This window comes from Rattus norvegicus, chromosome 10 (assembly GCF_021556685.1).
Source record: "Rattus norvegicus strain SHRSP/BbbUtx chromosome 10, alternate assembly SHRSP_T2T, whole genome shotgun sequence".
Taxonomy (NCBI): Eukaryota; Metazoa; Chordata; class Mammalia; order Rodentia; family Muridae; genus Rattus; species Rattus norvegicus.
In genome coordinates this window covers 24,012,951-24,036,730 of record NC_141543.1, presented here as the reverse complement: position 1 = coordinate 24,036,730, position 23,780 = coordinate 24,012,951, and the positions used below count along the sequence as shown (strand labels likewise).

General features: G+C 39.6%; 1 protein-coding gene across 3 annotated transcripts in view; it reads left to right on the top strand.

The window, feature by feature from the left end:
- Positions 1 to 23,780, top strand: part of Ranbp17 (RAN binding protein 17) — a 309,416-nt gene that overhangs the window by 66,563 nt on the left and 219,073 nt on the right. For all 3 annotated transcript variants that reach the window (NM_001106994.2, NM_001440088.1, XM_087571583.1), the window contains 2 exon segments: positions 5,092 to 5,197; positions 16,698 to 16,833. In NM_001106994.2, coding sequence (NP_001100464.1) covers positions 5,092 to 5,197; positions 16,698 to 16,833 — 242 coding nt within the window.

Below are 23,780 nucleotides of genomic sequence, written 5' to 3'. Positions count from 1 at the left end.
TTTATGTATTTACATCCCAAATGTTGCTGCCCTCACTTTTGGTCCCCCTTATAGGGTTTCTCCCTATCCTTTTACTCTGTAAGGGTGGTTCCTACAGGTATCCCCCTTCTATCAAGTCTCTGCAGGATTAGGTGTGTCCTCTCCCACTGAGGCCAAACATTGTAGCCCTCTGCTGCATATGTGCTCCAGTGCCTTGGACCAGCTGGTGTATATTCTCTTTGGTTGGTCACTTAATCTCTGGGAGCTCCCAGGGGTCCTTCCCCTAACTCTTCCATAGAGGTTGTCCATCCGAGGTTTGGCTGTGGGTATCTGTATCTGTCTCAGTCAGCTGCTGGGTAGAGCCTCTCAGAGGGCTGCTGTGCTAGGCTTCTGTCCACAGTCACAACATACCATTATAATAGTGTGAGGGGTTAGTGCCTGCCCATGGGATTGGTCTCAAGTTGGGTAGGTCAGCCATTCAAGAGAAGCATTTAATTGGGTCTCCAGTTCTAGTGGGCATCACTGCCATGGTTATAGCATGGCAGCTAGCTGGTGCTGGAGCTGCAAGTGAGAGCTCTAAGTCCTGTTCACACACAGAAAGCAGAAAAGTACTGGGATGACCTGAGGCTTTAGAAACCTTAAGCCCACCCCTTGTGACACACTTCCTAATCTTTCCCAAATGTCCACCAGCTGAGGACCAAGTATTCAAGCGCCTAAGACTCACAGGGCATCTCATTCAAATAATGAGCACATCATACCCCTCCCATTCAGAAACACTACATAGCACAACTGTGCTATCTCGAAGATTGAACTCATTAATGGCATATACGTGGGAAAGATAGGAACTAAAAGGGATGTCGTTAGAACTGAAATAAGAGTGTCGCATTGTTCCTCAGGAGCTGGAATCGGGTACCCCAGACAGCTCAGCCTTTAATGTTGTGCATATATATTTGAATTATTTTGAGTACCAATTTGTGGTTACAAATAAGTTTTAATGACAAGGTAAATCCAAAAAATTAGGGAATCTACAAATAATAAGAATTAGTTGTAGCACGTCTGATGTAGAATAGACAACTTAAAGAATAGAAATAGAATTACAGTTTATATTTATTCTTACTGAATATTTCAGAGATCAATACATCGGTACTGTTAAACCAGTAAAACATGGCCAGGCTGTGATTTAGACCCTGGAATTGAGAACCTAACAGACAAAGGGTCCTGTTGCCATGCAGTAGACAGCCTCCTGGAGTTAGCAAGCAGTAAGAGCAGCTGTATAAAATGTGTTGCATGTTAGCAATAATTCTGTGCTAAAATAAAGAGCAGAGGGGCCTGTGTCACTAGAACTTAGTCATTTATTAATTAATAGTTGCTTTTTAAATTTCAGTTTTCTGGGTTATTTGAGGTGTTGTCCCAGCTGATAGCTGGGGCTAGAGTTGCCTCTGTTCATCTTTCTCATCAGGCTGGTCTCCATGTTAGGATGCTTGGACCTACACATAGGAGGTCAAGTAGCTCTCACAAGGATACATAGGTAGAAATGTTTATTTTGGGTTAGGCATTTCTTTCTTATCAAGTATCATCAAACTGACAATAACAAGAATAATTAGGTAGTTGGAGTATATTAGAAGGAAGAATTTGGTTCATTGAAGAACACCATCAAGAAGGGAAAATAAAACCTACAGAAAGGCAGCAACATATAACAGTTATCTGACAAGGAACTCACACCTAAAATATATGAGCAGCTTTTACAGCTCAGTAATAGCGACAGCTCTTGAAAATAGCCCAAGGGCTTAAGTAGACTTTTCTTCATAGAAGGCATACAAGTAGCTGGTGAGCACATGAAACTGTGCTAAACATCATGAGGCCCGAGGGAAGGCATCTTAAGATAACAGTAACACACCTGCCAGGGTAGTAAAGAGAGAAAACCGGCAGATAATTACAAGTGTTAATGAGAACATGTGTAGAACATAGGACTCTACACTTGATTGGTAGGATTGCCAAATGGTGCATTTGATGAAAGCAGTGTGAGTTTCTCACATGGCGCAGCAGTCCGCTCCAGGTATGTGGAGATGTGAAGACACGCGGCTACAGTGGGCACCGTATCCATCACAGCCTTTGGTAGTAGCCGGGAGGTGAAGATGCCTCCCACAGCAGCAGCTGAAGCAGTAACCTCTCCAAACAAAGGTACCTGCTGTTCCTTCACAGTCACCCGAAGTGCGGGCACAGCATAACTCAACTTTGACATCGTGTGACATGCAAACTGCAGTCACAAAATACCCTGGTAAGATTCTGTGCCTACAGAGTGACCAGAGCAGAGCAAAGGATGGCTGCTGCGGTTGGATGGGTAGGAAAAGATTGATACCACCAGACATAACTGTCAGACTTAACTTTAGCACACTTCAGCTTAGTTAGACTGCCGATTTATGCAGAAGACTGGCTTTGTGGTTTCAGTGAGTTCTGTGGTGTATAAGTTTTTACTTCAATAGATCCATGTTTGGAAGTCCCCTCAAACACAGAATTGTCAGGGTTGTAAGGTTTGTGTTTATACATACTGAAGTTGGCAACTGCTGTGATAAAATGTTACTGGAGAACTGACAGTGAGCCAGGGATTGACAGGCAAGTAGCTAACTGTATCAGCAGAGAGTGCTCACAATTCGATGTTGTAAGAGGTAAAGATGACTGAGAGAATATTCTAGAAGTAGAAATGAGGATTTGGAGTACTTACTCCATTCCATGTTCAAGTTGCAAGACTCAAAGGTTTGTTAGAAGAAGCCACACTAGCCGCTAGCATGCTTACTAAGGGAAACTACATTGTCTAGACTTTTCTATTGTGCTGGCAACATGTTTGAGGCACAAACGTTAACTCACTTCTTCATGAGTTTTGTGCTGGTATTTTATTAATACGTGCTGCGGAACTTGTGTTGGGATGTGTTTCTGGATCACAGTAGTTCTTCACCATTAGCTGTTTCATGTTGCTAATGGATACACTGCAAAAAATTGACAGTTTCTGAGTTGTTCAGGGTTCTGTGATAGACAAAAGAGGGTGTGGATTTGCCAGAATACATTTCTTATTTATGGGATTTTTGTCACTGAAGCAGGTTGAGATCCTCTGCTGTTAGCAGGGAGTGGTTTGTTGATTACACGGTATAATCGTGAATGCTGACATCTGTAGGAAAAGCACAGGCTTTTTCTGAACCATTCAGTGTATTTAAACAATTACAAAGGTCACATGGAGAGTCTTTTCCCTTTTTTTTAAGATTTGCTTTTATGTATGAGTATTTTGCCTGCACATATGAATTTGCATCATGTGCATGCCTGGTGCCTGTGGAGACAGAAGTGGGCATCGCATGCCCTAGAACTGGAGTACTAGGGAGTTGTGAGCCACTGTGTGGATGCACAGCCACTGAGCCATGACTCTATCCACCAAGACTTCTTAATAAAAAAACATCATGTTGAAATTGTGAAATAGTTTGCTCATCTTTGAAAATTCAGTTTTCAATAATGACACAAAATTTCTCTGTGAAATGACATGTTTATGTTAAGTATTCATGCAGGTCTCAAAATTTTTAGAGAATCTTATACTTCTATTGATAAATCTAGAGATCTAACATAATACTCTTAAAAATTCACATAGCTAAGAACCCCATCCCTAGAGTTATTCTGGCTTCTCTAAAGTAAAATTTGGGAAAACTAGTTATTTCCATTTGGGTGGGATCTGTGTCTCTGTCTTTCTGTGTTCCTTTGTATACATATATACATGTGTACACACTTATGTGGAAACCATAGACCAACCTCAGATGTTCCTTCCGTGTTGTTTGCTATGTTTTGAATCAGTGTCTCTCAGTAGCCAGGCGGCAACTTACCAAGTAGGCTTACGTGGGAGCCCATCAGTCTGCCTGGCTCTGCTTTCTGATACAGGGATTATAAGCACGTGTAACCACATCCACCTTCTTTATGTGAGTCCTGAAGACCACTCAGGTTTCCCTGCTTAGGAAGGAAGCACTTTACTAAGTTAACTGTCTAGCTTTGTTTCATTATTTAAATCTGTGTAATCCTCTGATATTTTTATCCATGAAGGTAATTCAATAATCAGTGAATTGCATAACAAAACTTGTGGATTTTATAATATGAAAAAGTGTAAAGAGTAAATTAGTTATTGTCTATAATGTTATAAGCAGAAGGAGTTCCAAAATGAAAATGGTTAGACAGACACCATCAGGAAATTGACCATTCGGAATAGATGGTCGTTGTTTTTAAAAGTCTTGATACACACTCAATCCTGGCCTAGAATTCTCTGTGGAGTGCAGTCTGACCTCAAACTTGGCCATCCTTCTGCCTCAGGCTTCCAAGTCCTGTCGTTACAGGTGTATACTATCACATCGAGCCCACAATAATACATTTTTGTGATTTTGTGTATGTGTGTGTGGGGGGTGATGGGCAAATCTCATTGTTCAGTCCAGGCTAGCCTGGAGTTCATGGAGATCGGTCTGTCGTCCTGCTTACCCCCCCACCCCCGCTGAGTGCTGGATTATCTTTCTTTACCACTGTGACCACAATTGCAGTGCATTTGCTGAATACCAGAATAATTATGCATTTTCATAATAATAAAAATGTGTTTCGGGTCTTATAATCAAGTTTAAATTTTTGTTTGTTAGTTTGCTGTTTGAGATTGGTCTGTATTAGGGAGCTCTGCTGGAACTCACTAAGTAGACTAGGCTGTCCTCAACTCAAAGATCCACCTGTCTTTGCCTCCTTCTTGCTGGGATTAAAGGTGTATATCACCACGCCCAAATCTATTAAGTTTAATTTTAATCATGTCTTATTTTTCCCCATTTGCAAATGAAAACCTTAAGGCTTAAAGAGGTAAGTAAGGAACTCATTTAAAATTGAAACAGATTGGTGGGACTGGGATTTTTATAAACACCTTTTTTCCTTGTTGGAATACCTGTTAGTGTCACTGCCCTGATAAATGTGAAACCCAGTGCTCTATTGTCTGTTGAAAACTGACTTTTATAGTGGTCGATCATTTGTTTAAAAAGTAGATGATTTTTCTGATTTAGGTATTTAGCTTGTGTCTATCAATCCTTCTCACCGTCTTTGTTTGTTTGTTGTAAGGTCGTCTTGCATGGCTGATATACTTAGTTGGCACAGTTGTAGGAGGGAGATTGACGTACACCAGCACCGATGAGCATGATGCTATGGACGGAGAATTATCATGCCGGTGAGTAACAGTTACTCACTACACAGCTGAAAGAACTTTAGCCTTGTTTGAACTTTATATGGCCAAGTGTAAAACAATACACTTGGCCTTTGGGTCTCAGTTCTCTTTTTAGTCATAAGAAAATTCGTACACAGAGATTAAGTGATTAGAATTTGATTCTTCAACCAGTAGGTTCAGATTTACTTGGTTATAACCCCCTAGTACTAGTGATCACAACCTTAATAATATTGAGTAACTCTCCACACATTCCTAAACCGAGGGAAATTCTTGTCTGTGAATACCGTGAATAATAGCTTGCTTTTCCACAGATCTTGATTAATAGTGTATTTCCTGCACACTCGTGCATGGTCTTTATTTGATTTTGTTGTAGTGAAGACATAAACTTAATGAAAATAAATTTAAATAATTTCCAGAGTACTGCCGTTAATTTTAAAGACCCTTTCAGTATTGAATGTGTAGAGGTGTGTGTACACAAAGGAGACATTGTTACAAAATTGTTTGGTAACTAGAAAAATAGAAATAGTACCTATTTGGGGGCTGATAAAAGATTCAAATGAATTATTTTTTTTATACTTTTTAAAAACGGTGTCTGGTAAACCGTGATGTATTACCTACATATACTCATTTAAATTAAGTACAATTTTGTGAGCATTTAATTTAAAAGTTAAATTTTTCTAGATATACCATAGTTTAAGTTTGATTTTCAAATTGTAGGTTGCTTTTCAGTGTTTATTATAAATTACCTCCAAGTAAACATTGTATTTTATAGATTGAAAGAATTTCATTAGAGTTATGTTTTATAAATATGAGTACACTGTTGCTGTCTTCAGACACACCAAAAGTGAGCATCAGATCCCATTACAGATGGTTGTGAACCACCATCGGAGTTCATTGAACTCAGGCCCTCTGGAAGAGCAGTCAGTGCTCTTAACCAACAATCCATCTTTCCAGCCCTAGAGTTATTTTTTATACCCTTTCCAGGTTTCCCCTCTGGTAACACCTATCCCATCCTCCCACCCACCCCCTCCCCCCTCCCTACCCTGGCATTGCCCTACACTGGGGCATTGAGCCTTCACAGGACCAAGGGACTCTCCTCCCATTGATGCCAACAAGGACATCCTCTGCTACATATGTAGCTAGAGCCAGGGGTAATCTTTGGTTGGTGGTTCAGTCCCTGGGAGCTGTGGAGGGTCTGGTTGATTGATATTGTTATTCTTCCTGTGGGGTTGCAAACCCCTTCAGCTACTAAAGTCCTTTCTTTAACTTGCTCATTGTGGACCCCATTCTCAGTCCAATGGTTGACCGTGAGCATCCTCCTCTATTTGTCATGCTCTGGCAGATCCTCTCAGGAGACAGCTAAATCAGGCTCCTGTCAGCATGCACTTCTTGGCATCTTCAATAGTATCTGGGTTTGGTGACTGTATATGTGCTGGATCCTTAAGTGTGGCAGTAACTGGATGGCCTTTCCTTCAGTCTCTGCTCCACACTTCATCTCCATATTTCCTCCTGTATTTTGTTCCCCCTTCTAAGAAGGACTGAAGCATCCACACTTTGGTCTTTCTTCTTCTTGAGCTTCATGTGGTCTGTTACTTATATCTTAGGTATTCCGGAGCTTTGGGGCTAATAGCCACTTTATCTGTGAGTGCATACCATGTGTGTTCTTTTGTGATTGGGTTACCTCACTCAGGACTATATTTTCAAGTTCCATCCATTTTTCTAAGAATTTCATGAAGTCATTGTTTTTGATAGCTGAGTAGTACTCCATTGTGTAGATGTACCACATTTTCTGTATCCATTCCTCTGTTGAAGGAAATCTGGCTTCTTTCCAGCTTCTGGCTATTATAAATAAGGCTGCTATGAACATAGTGGACACCCTTCACAATAGTCACAAATAATATAAAATACCTTGGTGTGACTCTAACCAAGCAGTGAAAGATCTGTATGACAAGAACTTCAAGGCTCTGAAGAAAGAAAAATCTCAGAGGATGGAAAGATCTCCCATGCTCATGGATTGACAGGATTAATATAGTAAAAATGGCCATTTTGCCAAAAGCAATCTACAGATTCAGTGTAGTGTCCATCAAAATTCCACCTCAATTCTTCATAGAGTTAGAAAGAGCAATTCTTACTCATTTGGAATAGCAAAAACCCCAGGATAGTGAAAACTGTTCTCAACAATAAGAACTTCCGGGAGACTCACTATCCCTAACCTCAAGCTGTATTACAGAGCAATAGTGAAAAAAAAATGTATGGTATTGGTACAGAGACAGGTAGGTAGATCAATGGAATAGAATTGAAGACTCTGAAACGAACCCACACACCTATGGTCACTTGATCTTTGAGAAAGGAGCTGAAGCCATCCAGTGGAAAGAAAGATAGCATTTTCAACAAATGATGCTGGTTCAACTGGAGGTCAGCATGTAGATGAGTACAGATTGATCCATTCTTATCGCCCTGTACAAAGCTCAAGATAAAACAAGATACACTGAAACTAATAGAAGAGAAAGTGGGGAAGAGCCTCAAACACATGGGCACGGGAATATTTCCTGAACAGAGCACCAATGACTTATGCTTTAAGATCAACAATAGACAAATGGTGCCTCATAAAATTACAATATTTCTGTAAGGAAAAGGACACTGTCAATAGGACAAAACAGCAACCAACAAATTGGGAAAAGATCTTTACCAATCCTATTTCTGATAGCAGGCTAATATCCAATATATATAGGAACTCAAGAAGTTAGACTCCAGAAAATCATCTAACCCTATTTAAAAATGGGGTACAGAGCTAAACAAAGAATTCTCAGCTGAGGAATACCAAATGGCCAAGAAGCACCTAAAGAAATATTCAACATCCTTAGTCATCAGGGAAATGCAAATCAAAACAACCCTGAGATTCTACCTAACACCAGTCAGAATGGCTAAGATAAACTCAGGTGATAGCAGATGCTGGCGAGAATGTGGAGAAAGAGGAACACTCCTCCATTGTTGGTGGGATTACAGGCTGATACCACTCTGGAAATCAGTCTGGAGGCTCCTCCTAAAATTGGAAATAGATCTTACTGAAGATCAACCTATACCACTCTTGGGCATATATCCAAAAGATGCCCCACCATGCCACAGTCACATGTTCCAGTATGTTCATAGTGACCTTACTTGTGGTGGCCAGAAGCTGGAAACAACCCAGATGTTCCACAGTGGAAGAATGAATATAGAAAATGTGATTCATTTACACAATGGAATACTACTCAGCTAATAAGAACGAGGACATCATGCAGGCAAGTCTATAGTTCTTTAAAATCTGAAATTAAATTCCAACATAAGTAGCAAATATTCCAAAATCTAAAAAGCTTGGGTGTCTCCAATACTTGATATATGATATTCAGATGTACCAATTTATCTTCTAACTGAAAGCCTATGGCTTTCACCATTTCTCTTCTGTTGAGCACTATGTAATAGGATTATCATTGTTGATAAGGGAATGTAACAAATGGCTTGTGTTAATTTATATTTCTTTGGTTCTATATACTATTCAGAATTTTTGTTGCCAATTTCTATGTTTTTATTTTTTATTACTGGCATTTATATGTATCAACTACTTGTTAATACATTTGTAGTAAACGTATTGTGTGTATGCTTATTCCTCTGGGTGGATGCACATTGTGTGGGTATGTGTGCAACGTGTGCTTAAGGAGAGACCCAAAGTTGACATTAGGTACTTGATCACTCTCCAATATTTACTGCAGCAAAATCTGTCACCAATTTAACTGTCTAGCTAGCCAGTTGCCACAGGTATCTCCTGTTTCTGCATCCTAAGTGTGTAGATTACAACTGGTCTCTGTGCCTGCCCACCTTGTTTTGTGGGTTCTGGGGATTCCAAACCCAGTTTTGCTCTTTACACAACAAGTTCTTTGTCTAATAAGTCATCTCTTTGATCCCTGCCTCACTTTCTTTTGTGATTATCTTTTAAAACTTACTCCTAATAATTAAGTTTATATTAAAGTTTTCAGTATTCTACATTCAAATTGTTAACTAAGGCCAACTCCATCTTGTAATGGCTGATAATGCCGCATATCTCACACAGAATTTCTAATGTCTTTAATAGATTCTTCTTTGTTTCCATTGATCCAGAATCTGTTGATACAATACCATTACTCTGTGTGTGTGTGTGTGTGTGTGTGTGTGTGTGTGTGTGTTGGCTTAGGTGAGATGTATGTGCAAGTGTGCATACATGTCAGACCAGAGAAGGAGGTTGGGAGTGTTCTACTATATTCCACTTTGCGTTTGAGATGTTCTCTCCTTGAAGCTGAGACTCAATAATCTCTAGCTGATCCACAAGCCTCTAGGATCTGCCAGTCTTTGCCCTGCAGCACTGAGATTAACAGGCACATTGGCCATCCCTCGCTTTTATGTGTTTGCTGGGGATTTGCACTCTAGTCCTCTTTCTTCAACCACCCTTTGCCCACCAGCCATCTCACTCTCCTTAAATGTATTTCTAAAGTTTTGATAATATGTTGTAATTGTGAATAAAGTTTTTTCATTGCATGTCCTTTCATCCTTTTAATAAAATTTGAACCTGTAATTATATTTTAATTAAAAAATTTAAAAGATAAAACTTTTAACATGAATATATAAAAATATTCTTAGTTTACCAAGACTTATTATTTCTTATCCCAAATTAAGTTATTTGAAAATGTGAGTATTAACTGGTTAGGGCAATTATTAAATGCTTATGTAATTTTTTATTGGTTATTTTATTTACATTTCAAATGTTATCTCTCTTCCCAGTTTCCTGCCTCCTATCCCATCCTCCCTTCCTTCTGTCTCTATGAGAGTGCTTCCCTACCTGCCCACCCACTCCTGCCTTAGCGGCCTAGCATTCCCCTTCCCTGGGTCATTGAGCCTCCACAGGACCAAGGGGTTCCCCTCCCAGTGATGCCTAATAAGGTTGTCCTCTGCTACATATCCAGCTGGAGCCATGGGCACCCCTTATGTAGTCTTTGGTTGGTAGTTTAGTCCCTGGGATCTTTGGGTGTGGGGGTCTTGTTGGTTGATGTTGTTCTCCCTAAGGGATTGCAAACCCCTTAAGCTCCTACAGCCCTTGCTCTAACTTCCCTATTGGGGTCCTTGCGCTCAGTCCAATGTTTGACTGTGTACATCTGCATCTGTGTTGGTCTGGCTGTGGCAGAGCCTCTCAGGGACAGCTATACCAGACTCCTGTCAGTAAGCACTTCTTGGCATCAGCAATAGTGTCTGGGTTGGGTGTCAGCAGATGGGATGGATTCCGTGGTATGGCAATCTCTGGATGGCCTTTCCTTCAGTCTCTGTTCCACTCTATGTTCCTGCATTTCCTATAGACAGGAGCAATTCTGGGTTAATTTTTTGAGGTAGGTGGGTGGCCCCATCCCTCTACTGGGGGGCTGTGCCGTTCCAATGGATATGGTTCCTACAGGGTCTATCTCCCCTCTGTTGGGTATTTCAGCTAAGGTTCTCCCTGTCAGATCCGGGAACCTCTTGAGTCCCTGGCATCTGGGACTTTCTAGTGGATACCCGCAGTTCCCCCTCCCCAACTGCTACGCACTTACTTTCAAATTCCTGGCCTCTGCATTTCTCCCCATCTCCTCCCATACTTTTAAAGCACATGAACAATGAGCCCAGTGTCATCTTTTAACCAATATTGTGGAGTAGAAAGTAGGCGTTTCTGGTTTTGTTAATTTGACAATTTAAAGTTTTCATGATTATGCCAACAGTATATACTGGCATTATCTCTAGGAAAAAAATGTGTAATATGATAGAAAACATATCTACCTGCATATTTGAAGAAAATTCATTTTTTTCTTTAAACAACAAAAATATTTGACTCAAAAGAAGACTTACCTTTTTACTGCCCTACATCTCCTACAGAGTAGGGTGGAGTGGAACTTATGAGCTGATATTGTATTAGGATATTTCAATAAGTTGCAGTTTTTCAGAGAATTAAGAATGATGGAAGATAGGTGAGAAAAGACAAGGCAATATTCATCAGCTCATACTGTTTGGATCTGTTTTTCTGACTCATCTCGATGAAAAACTTGTTCATTAACTTCAACTCAGTTCTCACATGCTTTGCTCTCATTTACAGACTGAACAAACAAACAAAACAAGAAAACAAAACAAAACAAGAAACCCTGAGTGCGGTGGCTCGGTTTCTCAGCTGAGTATAGTGACAGCCTCTGGTTTCTGGTCCAACTGCTCCCTGCATAAATCCGTGTGCCTTTGCAGCCACCTCGGTGCCACATTTGTCATGGTTTTTTTCTTTCATGGCTTAAAACAGCCCAGCTAGAGTGCTGAAGTTCTACACAAGAAGGCTGCCATGAGGGTCAGAGAAAACACATGGGACACTTAGTGCCCAGTGATCTTGGTTCCAGGAGTTCTGTGCTAACAAGTTGACGATGTATGTTGACTACTGTGTCATTGAGTGTAGTAGACATAACGGGAAACTAATGCATTGACAGTGACCAGAGGCTTCTAAGAGGTGATCATTATGAATTCAGTGACCGTAGAACAGCACACACAGTGGTGCATTCCTGAGAAAAACCTTACAGTAATGTCTACATGTATCCACTCCTCCTCCCAGCAGTTGCCTGTGAGAGGGTTTACCAAGGGCAAGCAGCTTGTCTGTTGTCATTCTTCCGTCTGTCCTTGTCCTTCTGAGTCCTGCTTCTTTTTGGTTGAAGTCTGTGTCTGGGGTCTTTAACTTCTGTCCCCTCCTTAGCGTGCTTGCAGGGGAGCTGGAGAAGTTAGAGCTTTGTTGCCCTGGCCTGGTTGAGTTGCCTGAAGATGCAGTGAGTTGTGACTTTTACTTCCCTGGTGAGTAGTTGTGACTATAGGAGTTCAATGGATTTCTTCTGGGGCTTCTGAATGCGCAGATGACATCAGAGGCCACATGAGCAAGTGTAGGGTGGATGGGGTGCAAGCAGAGCAGCGTGTTTTCAAATGAGGGGTACACCGAGATTTGCATTGTGTTTGCGAACAACGTTGTATTGTATGTGTTTTAGAAAATTGAGATTCTAAATTTATGTCATCTTATGTACAAGTGCAAAATTACACAAATACAGAAGTTCCTGAATTGGAAGCAGAAATGTTGTCTCCATACAGTGGGATTCAGATGTCAGTTCTTTAAAAAAAAAAAAAAAAAAAAAAGCCCCTCTGACCTTTGGCTCCAAATAATCCTCACCCTGCTTTAGTGTCTGTAGCACTGACTACTCTCTGGTTTGTGCATTGTGCTATGCAGTGGGGGACGTAAGTGTTAACTCTTTTGTTCACTGAAGTATTTTCTCTTCTGCTTGGCAACCCAAAAAAGTTGAGCATTGTCTCTAACTTGCTGATAAAAACTACTGTATACGTTTGTGCCCGAGCCAATGCCAGCTGACATGCTTTCAGGTCCACTGAGCTCTCTCAGCAGTGTCAGTTAGGTGATTCTCGTCTTCTGACTTGCAAAGATCTCCTGAACTGTTTCACTCTGATGCTTTGCTCTACATGGACCTGCAATTCGATGACCAGAATTAAATTTCGGTCTTCTGACTTTGCACCCTTAGTCTTCATATGTCTACTCTCTGCCTGCTCTGTTGCCCAGGCCTGTGTCTGAAGGTCAGTCTTGTCTTTCCCACCTCCATGGTCTCAGCATGCTCTCAGAGCCACCGTGGAGATATTCTAGCAAACCCACGATTTCATCTTTCCCTGACCTAGTGCTGTGACTTCAGAGTGGACTTGTTGCACCTCTCTACAGACGAGGAGTCACTGTAAAACACAGACCTGAGGATCTCAGCACGTTGTTTACATCCTGGAATAGTGATCCAGTGGTATTGTCTTAAGGCTTGAAGTGTGTTGTTATAAGCTGATGCTGTATAACCAACCAGGGACAAATACAACAGAGTACCCAGATTATGCACTGAGTAACTGTAAGATAGGCAAGGGTAGTATATAGCAGTCCTGTCCCTAAGATTGTAGATGACTGTCAAACCAAATTGTGAAAGGCAAGGCCATGGACATAAAAGGTCAGTCTGAGCTGTCCTTAACCTACAGAAAAAATGAAAGCACGTTAACATAAGGCACTTAAAAGATAAACTAAAATAGTCATCTGTGACAGAAAATGTTTTCCTTAGGACCTCATGGACAGTTCTTGAATTTGTACCTATAAGTAAATGGAAGAAGAGGTCTGGGTCATTGGGGAATGTTTAAGTTTCTGTGGTATGTGTGGTGGGATTGAGGAGTATAAGGATAAGAAAAAAAATAGGACAGACAAAAAAGATCAAGAGTAGTACAATGAACTGAACCTACTTTGCTATAGTTTCCCAGCTCCTTAATCCCACTTAAGACTATAGGGATGTACCCTCCCCCACGTTCTTCTAACTACATACCAGAGACCACACTGTGAAGCTTGACTCTTCCCTTTGCTTCCAGCATACTTCCTAGAGCAGTAGAATTCTGGTTAGCTCTAAAAAGTCTTTTTAAGGGTTTTGGGAAACTAGTCACTGCAGTTTTATTTTTAATGACGTTTGTAGCAAACTACGCTGGCAGAGCTGTCATTCCAGTGCAGGAGTCCCACCTACTGTCCTCATTCCTTCCATTTCAGCAATATGGACATTTGTTGAGTTGCTGACACCAAATCCCAAGGTTCTTACCTGATGTTATAGTGGTGGATTCTAGAGTGACTAGGACTTGTGTTTATGCGTGTAGCACCTCCCATAGTTACATGTTCCAGCCATATGCCTTTATCTCAGGGATCAGAGGTTTCCTTATCCGTCCTGCTTTTCCTCCTTACAGATCTGCACTGTCCACTCGTCCTAAACTCCAGTTGTCTGTGCTTTGTACCTCTCGGTTGTGCATCTCTCCTGCGATCTTCTTGGAGCTACATTAGATCCCGTGTTACTGGCATTATCTGGTGCTCCTGTTGAGCTGTCATCCAGAACTACTTTATCTTTGCTTGAGCCTCTGACGCAGTGGTGAGCACACTCAAATTCACAAGAACCAGATGGTAGCTGTCAGAGTGGCTTCCCTGAGAGCTCACCACTGTTTTTCCTGAGGGTCTTCCTTAGTCCTTTACAGTGACCATCGTATGCTTGACCACACAGACAAGGCTTCCCCAGATTGAGGTAGTTTAGGGCATAAGGAATACACTGCTCTTCCCAGTGTGCTTATTGTCCAGCTCCTCTTAGGCAGTCTCCTACAGTTAGCCTCTAATAGTGGAAACACTCCTGCTTTCCTGTGTCTTTCTTAGTTTTGTTCTTTTCTCCTCAGTGATGTTAGGAGATTGTTTACAGAGTGATTATATAGTCTTTTCTCCTAGTTTTCTAAAAAGATTTATATTAGTTAACATGTGATGATTTATTATGGTTTTATACTGTCATTGGAGGCTGTCCCTTTCCCCATTTGAAATTATTGACAGGGTATTAATACTGGTAATGCTTTCTTGGAACGTACTTCTTTTCCAAGCTAAAGTCTTTATTGCTCTTCATTTTTAATTAATTAATTTTTTATTTACTTTACATACTGATTACAGCTTCCCCCTCCCTCCTCTCCCCCTGTTCCCCCTCTTACCTTCTCTCTTCTATCTCCTCTCCCTTTCTCCTCAGATAAGAGGAGGCCTCCCATAGATATCAACCCACCTTGGCATATCAAAGTTGCAGTAGGACTAGGTGCGTCTCCTATTGAACCTAGACAAGACAGTCCAATTAAGGCAAAGGGGTCCAAAGGCAGGCAGCAGAGTCAGAGACAGGCCCTGCTCCATTTGTTAGGGATCCCACATGATGACCAAGACCTCTCTGGCTCCTTCAATCCCTCCTTCCCCTCTTCCACAGGATTCTCTGAGTTCCACCTAATGTTTGGTTGTGGGTCTCTGCATCTCTTTCCATCAGTTGCTGAGTGAAGTTATTCTAGGCTCCCGTCTGCAAGTAAAGCAGGGTATCATTAATAGTGTCAGTGGGCTCTCTTATTGCTTGGGTCTTAAGTTGGGCCAGTCATTGGTTGTCCATTCCCCCAATTTCTGGCACATCTTGTAAGCAGGACAGATTTTTGGCTGAAGGCTTTGTGTGTGGGTTGGTGTACTAGTCCCTCCATTGGAAGTCTTGCCTAGTTACTGGATGGCAGCTTCAGACTTCATATCCCCCATTGCCAGGAGTCTTGGCCAGGGTCACCCTTATAGGTTCCTGGAAGTTTCTATTGTCTTAGGGATCTCGCTTGTTCCAGAGTTGCCCCCAGCTCCCCACTGATTCCAGTTTTCTCTCATAGTTCTCTCTCCCTCTGTGCTTCTCACACCGGATGCTTCCAACCCCTATGTCCTCTTTATCTTTCTTTTTTTTTTTCAATTTAATTTCTTTTACTTAGTAACTTTACATCCTGCTCACTGCCCCCATTCCAGTCACCCCTCCCAGTAATCCTTCCCTTCTTACCCTACCCTTCTCCTTTGAAGTTGTGGTGCTCCCCTGGGTATCCCCCAACCCTGGCACTTCAAGTCTCAGCAAGGCTAGGTGCTTCCTCTCCCACTGAGGCCAGACAAGGCAGCCCAGCTACTTATACAATGTATTATTGATTTTGTTAATGCAAAGTACTTAGCGATCACCTACTAGGAAAGTCTCATAAAAATGTTCAAGGATGTCTTCAATGAAAATGCAAGGCTGAGAATTATATAGAAATAAAAGTTAAGGAATTTGCCCTTAGCTTATAATTTGCTAGTAACAGTTTTAAATAATATTGAATTGAAAAATTTTCACTTGTGACAAATAATAATAGTTAATAATAGTTTGATATTGAATGTGGTTGAAGTAGCCTACTAATGCTTTTCTATAATCCCAGCTCCTCAGGAAGATCACAAGTTTGAGGCCTTCCTGGGCTACAGAATTAATTCAGACCAGCTTGGGCAACTTAGTGAGACCCTGTTTCAAAATAAAATGCAAAAAGAGGAATATAAATTGTAGAATACTTTAAGGACCTAGGTTCAGCCTCCAGCCAAATTTTCTGTCTACACACAGCTTGATTTTCTTAAAAAATAATTTTAATATTTTTGTATGTTTTAGGTAAAAAATTTAATGATTCATTAATAGATTACTGAATATACTCAACTTAATAGATATGGTTCTGAATTTCAAATAATTGAATCATGATTTTGAAATATTTATAAATACGAAGTAAAGAACACTTAATATCCATTTATCAAAAATAACAGGACGTTTAGTTTTATATCTGTATATTATAGATTTATATGTATGTGTCATACATTTATATATAACCTTTGGTAGAGTAATGTGTATATTCTTACCTATAGGAGGTTTATATTTATATGTAAAGACTAGGAGAAACTAGGCCAATTGAGGCTTACAAAGGTAGAATTTCAGCTGGTTTAAAATTTTCTGCACGAGTTTTTGTGTTTTCTTACTTTTAGAGTGATTATGTTGTAATAGATATCTCTACATTGTTCCTCTGAGAATTTATACTAACGCTTTCTTCTGTTCTTCGTGGAAAGTGTTTTTCAGCTCATATCTTTAATGGATACCAGATTGCCTCGCCGCACCAACGAGAAAATAGAACTTGCAGTTCTCTGGTTCTTGGATCAGTTTCGTAAAACATATGTTGGCGATCAGCTTCAGAGAACCTCAAAGGTAGGTTTTTATTCTGGGAAAGCCTTAGTGTGATCCTGGGAATGAACATGGGTGCAGACATATAACAAGTGGAGTTGAGTGATAAATCTTATGACGCTTTACCATAGACATGTCATTGATAACTGAATTCATCTGTTGAATTGGTATTGAAACACAATGCAAAATTAATTTACTTGTTTCAAATGTATATTTATCATTTTCTCTAAAGGAATAATACTTTTATTTGGATAGTAATTTAAATACTTTTGATTTTAAAATGCAACTTGATAATGTCTTCTACATTTCACAATTGGAAATAAGATTTACTGTTTTAATAGTTCGGGAGGGGTGGATATTTCAGTAATTTTCAGTATATTTCAGTCTTTCTTTAGCATTCTTACATTGTAAGTTATGTAGACTAGCTGAATTTAGATATATACTAAACAGCAGCAGCTACATCACTGTAATGCTGGAGTAGTTGGAATGCAATAATTGAAAGGATAGTGTCGGCAAGGTTTAGATAAATTGGCTTAGAGACATAAGAAAAGACTATCGAGGGTGTTTCTGTTAGAGTCCTAAGGGAACACTTAGAGTACATACACATGCTTCTGTAGTTATGCATCCATGGGTTCAATCAGCTGTGCACTGAAAGCTACATTGCATTTGTATTAAACATTTTAACTTTTCCCTTGTCAACATTCTTTAAAAACATGTAGAAATTACAATAACACCTGTTGTACATGTTGTATATAATCTAGAGATGATTTAAAATGTCAGGGGAAGAGGTGTGTAGGTTATATGCAGATAGTAAGGAATTCTTTTCACTAGTTGCAAACCATTATTTAATCTTAAGACTATGTTTTATGGGTTAGGAGCACAGTATTGGGTAAAGCACTTGCTTAGCATTCATAGTGCCCTAGGTTCAACCACAGTGCTGAAAGCGGGGGGGGGGGGGGGCAAGTGTAGAAGAGGAGGAGAGGAGAGAGAGAAGTAGAGGGAGGGAGAGAGAGAAGTAGAGGGAGGGAAGGAGGTATAGAAAAAGAAAAGAGGCTGAGTTTTTTTTTTTTTTAGAATAAGATTTAAGATTTCAGGTAAAATTTTCTTTACCTTTAAAAGAAGTGATATAATTTCATACTTTCTTGCTTGAATATATATGACATTTTATTTGGCTACTGAGCAATCTCTCCAGTCTGTATTTTAAAAAAAAACTTACATAGAATGTATAATATATAATATTATAAATATGTAAAATATAATCTATAATATATATTATAAATTATAAAATATTTATAAAGTATTATAAAATATAATATATAATATTATAAATATGTACAATATAATCTATAATAGTTCAGATCAGATGCCAAGGTAGACTCAGAAGATTAATAAAAGGCGTGTGCTAGAATTGTGCCGTGTAAGTGGAGAATGAGCTGAGCTGTAAGTCACATCGGTCACTTAGTGAGCAGTTAGTCTGTTAGATTCTTTGCTGAGATCCTGACAAGTATTATCTGATTGATTCTCATGAAAATAGTTATTTTGTTAACAGTTTCCATTTTATCAACATGGAATCCGAGGCTTTGAATGCTTGAATAAATGTCTCAGCATTTTGAGTCCGACTTTGATTAGATGCCTTGTTGAAAGCCTGGCCTGCCATTGCCTTTGCTGTCTGTGTTGTGCCTTTCCTCAGGAACATGGGGCAGAGTCTTCCATACAGCATCTCTGTTTAAAAACCTTTTTTGCCGTCTAATATTCAGGAAGCAATTACACTGAGCCCAGAATGTTTCCATTGCACTTCTTATGTCTGCTCTGTGTCCTGATTTTGCTGGTTTAATTTTCTAAGTGCCCGAGGTCCACCCTTGTCTCCTGCTTCCTCCTCCTCCATGCATTTGCAGTGTGCCTCATTGATTTTAAAAGGATTTGAATTGCACTCCTTGTTTCTGGTTCCCCCTCCCTCCCTCCTTCCCTCCCTCTCTCCTTCCCTCCCTCCCTCCTTCCTACCTTCCTTCCTTGCCCACATGTTTCATTATCCATTCTGCTCTCAGTAAGCTTCATGGACAGTGAGAAGGAAATGTAGTGGACTTCCCATGCCTGTTATCCACTTGATCAGGTCTTAGTGCTTTGTTTTCTTGGCTTTATATCTACATATTTTAAACTAGAACCCTGTTGCTAGTTTCATTGTTATTTTTTAATCACATTTTGCTCAAAAGTAGCAGTTGCCATAAATTTTGAGTTATTGTCACCCGTGCGTCTGCTCTTTGTTCGTGTTTCTGTGTATTTGTGCACAAAGTACAACGTGGCTAACTTTATATGGAATTAGCTTGCAATGGGGTCTGCAGTAACTTGCCTGCTTTGGGAAGTTCTGGTTTTGAATTTTACTGATGATGAGACACACAGATTTATTTATTACATTTGAATGGTAGGAAATTAATGCATTACTGTGACATTATGTTCTCATTTTTTCTTGTTGATAACATGCACTATTTCTAGTTTTTCAACTCTGTAGTAAATATTCTTGTTGTTATCTCTTCTTGTATGTTTAATAGTTTAAAAAATAACAGAAGCAAATACCAGATCATAGAATGTGTGTCTCTAGCTGTGTTAGATTTCACACTTGTCTTCATAAATATTAGAATAATTTATTTTCATATCAGCAAGTTAGGTATGTTTATCATTCTTGTTGTAGGCTTGACATTTTAGCAGTCTATGGGAAACACACACACACACACACACACACACACACACACACACACACACACGTGCTTAAAATTCTTTAGTGGTTATCCTCATTTACAGGATGAATTTTTCCAATAGTCAAATTTTGTCCATTTTCCAACATTTTCTTTAGACACTTGATTCTACTCTATGACATGTTTGGACTGGGAATTTGCTGTTTCTTTTTTTCTTGCATATTTATACTCAATATGAAGTGACTGCTATTATGTGTGTACTATGAATTACGACCAGGTATATGAAGGAAAGTCGAATGATCTCTTTAGTAAATTTTTGGTATTTGTGTGTGTGTATATCTGTGTGTGTGTGTGTGTGTGTGTGTGTGTGTGTGTGTGTGTGTGTGTGCGCGCGCGCGCGCGCGCGCGTGCACGCATGTCCTCATCTGCTGTCCTACCTTGTTTTTGGAGACAGTGTCTGTTACTTACCCTGGAACTCACTGATTGGTTTAGATGGGCTAGCCAAGGAGGCTCAGGTATTATCCCGGCTCCACCTCTGCAGGGCTGGGATCACACGTCAGTGCACACCCTGCCTGTGTATGTGGGATCTGGGGATTAAAGTCAGTTCCTCATGTTTGTACGGCACTTCACGGAGCCAATGTCTTCCCAGACCCTCAAGTTTTGATTTAAAAGGGAGTGCAGGAAAGTAAAATAATTATAAAACATACATTTATGAATTCAAATAGGACATAAACAATAAACCTCCATATATTTATGACTGCTTTAGAGTTCAACATGAAGACACAACAACACACTCAGTAATAGAACAGAAAACTCACTACAAACTAGCTATCCCAGAAGACATCTGTAGAATATTCCACTCCTAAATACATATTTTTCTTAAGTACTAACACTTTTTACTATACCATTAAACAACAACAAAACCCTTAGTACATTTGAAGGGACTGAAATACTAAAGTATATTCACCAAACACAAAGGACTTTGTATTTATTTTTGGTGCTAAGGTTCAAATTCAAGGCGCTGCTAGGTTTCAGCCATCATAGAGAAATCTAAAAATACGTTCAGATAAATAAAAATGAAAACACAACATAACAAAATGTATAGAGAATACTATTAAAGTAGCAGTGAAGAGCAAGTTAAAGCTATAAAGGCCTGCATTAAAGAGCTGAGGCTATGAGTGGAGGTGCACACCTGTAACCTCAGGGATCGCCAGGCAGAGCCAAGTGGAACCAAGCAGACACTGCTGATTCAGACGAGCCTGATACGGAGCAAGTTCCAGATCTGCATAGGCTACATATTGCAACCCTGTGTCAGTCCGTCAGTCAGTCAGTCAGTCAGTGGAATAAGTGAACAGAACAGAACATGGTTGTGAATGTAATCCTGGTTGTGAGGAGCCTGAAGATACATGGGCTGAGTTCCAAAATCTTGCAAAGAAAAGAAGAGATTTCCACTCAGCCTCCCTATTGCACTAGGAAACACCAGAAGAAATTAAATCAGAAAACGAGAGGAAGTAATGAAGACAGATAGAAATTAATTGAATAGAGATTTTAAAACAAGGGTAAAATAGTCAAAGCCCCCAATAGTAGTAGTAATAAGAGTAACAGTTGTTTTTATGAATAACAGACTTTAAAGTGGTTGGCAAAGGAAAGGAAGAGACTCAGAACGCTGAGATAAAGAATGAAATAGTCGCCATCTTGCCAACTTTATAGAAACGAGTTATAGTGAATACTGTGGACAGCTGACTGCCAATGTTCCTTCAAGACAAGTGCCTGAAGGTAACTGGTTACGACTCAGAGCCTTGAGTAACATGAAACAACAGCTCATGAGGAGGCTGTTCCTAATCAAAGCCCCTACACAGAGTGCAGATGAGCAGAGTCTCCTAGTTAATCCAACAAACAGACAACCAAAGCAACGTTGGAAAAGAATAATCTTTAAAAGCTCATATTCCTGTATGAATATGGACAAATATTACAATTTTAAAGTCAGGCAAAAGAATTGAACACCATAAAGAACCAAGTGGAAGAGTACAGTGATACTATTTAGACTTGGCTAAACTTTGTGATGTAGATTCTAGCAGGGAAACTGACCAAGTGAAATGAAAGGTATGTAAGCCACAAAGAAGGAATGGAACTGTCCCTGTTAGCAAATTACATGTCTTTACACATGGAAAAAAACCTTAAGGACCTACTGGGAATAAGTATGCCAGTCAGTGTGCAGAATATAATAATATCAGTAACTATACAAGAGAGTATTCAAGAAATATTTGAGCCCAGCATGATGTGGTTTATGCCAATAATTCCAGCAGTTAGGAGTTTGATGTAGGGAGGATCACAAATTTGAGGCTAGCTTGGGCTTCATAGCAAATTTTGTGCTGGCCTGAGTCATCCAGCAAAAACAGTGCTTCAAACAAACAAACAAACAAATTAATAAACCCAAACTATTCAATTTGCTTGAACCAACCAAAACAAAACAGAAAAGAGAAATTTCTGATTTTAAAATAATATCAAGACTGATTTAATACTTATAATTATATGTAACAATAGAATTATAAAGTTCATAATCTGAAAACTAAAAAACATCTTTGCTGGGTGGTGGTGGTGGCACATGTCTCCAATCCCAGCACTTTGGGGGCAGAGGCTGGCAGAGTTCAAGGCCACCTTGGTCTAACAGAGTGATTTCTGGACAGACAGGAATATACATAGAAAAACCCTATCTCAAAAAAAAAAAAAAAAAGAACAAAAATAATAAATAAAAAATCTTTTTTGAAAGAAGTGAAAAGGCCCCTTTCAGTGGCAGAGAGGATCCATTGATCTTGCATTAGGAAACAATGTCAACAAGAAGGAACACTGCAAGTTGATCCACACTGGAACACGATGTCTGCCAAAATCTCAGCTTCCTTGCTTGCAGGAAGTGACAACCATATCCTAGCGTTCAGGAGATGAAAAGGATCTAGAATAACCATAACACTCTTGGATAAAAGACAGTGTATCACAGTTCCAGGAGCAGGCATTTAGGTAACGGTGGATGTTGAGATACAGCTCCTAACACTAACATTTTGACAAGGATGCCAAGACCAGTGGAAGAGAGAGGCTTTCAGTGAGTGGTGCTGTACGACTGTACCACCAATGAGGGATCTCACTTTGCTTTCCAGGAAGACTCTCAAGGCACTGGAAGGCTCTGGTTCCAGAGGGAGGGTAGACAAATTACTGATTTATAAAGTGGGTGGTGCCACACACTCACAGTTTGCCAGTAATTTATATCCTGATACTTGTTAACATTATTAATAGCCTCATTTTCTGTTCATATAAGGTGTCCCTACTTGAAGGATAAATTACACGATCATTCTGTGTGTAGAACACATTCAGAAATAGAAGATTATAGAAATAGAAAAGACTAGGTAGGCAAGCATCCTACCTGTTCGGACCATTGTTTCTCAGCATTTGAGTAAAAACCATTTTTGTAAACCTGAGCTAGTGACTTACCAGGTTACTGTAGCTTTATGCATCCATGGGATAACTTAAAATTACCTTTACAAAGCAGTGCTCATTGATGTCTTTGCAGATTGCCTGTAATAAAAACAGGAATCCTGTTTTTCTGCGTGTGTTTTTGAAAGGTTTGGGTCACTGGTTCTTTACAGCCCAGCGTTTCCCGCTGTTGAGTACACAGGTGGAGCAGCAGATGGCATTCTCTCCCTACAGTTGTCAGGCCTCCGGAACCTTGTGCTGCTAACAGTTACTGTGAAACTCAGTAGGAAAGTGCTAGTCCGATGAAATAGAAAAGCATGGCAGTAACTTAGAGACACTGTTACATCTGTACATATAATCCAGTCCGAAAATAATAAAGAAACTGCTGTTTCCAGGGACTTGAATATATTTTGAGTGTTGGTAAAGTTTATGTTTGTATTTGATACTTAATTTTTAGGAAAAAAGAATTTTCATTTAGGTTACAAAGTAAGTAGCAGCTTTAAAGCATTGTAAACAGTATTTTAAATATAGTGTAGCAAACATTGTGTACATTATAGCGGCAAAGTGCCTGTGACATTAAATTACATTTTGAAGCTTAATTATTAGGTAAAAATGCTGAATGGCTTTTAGGAGCTTTTAAGTGTTATAATTAAAAGTTTTCAAAGTTGAATTCTGGTATGTTGTAGGGTTGTTTAAATTCTGTAAATTTATTATTATAGTCTTTTATATTATTTAACCCAGTTAGGTTTTCCTTCTTGGTAGATAATAGTACTTGTAATCCATTGATTTACAGAATTTCTTTATTACAAAGGGATT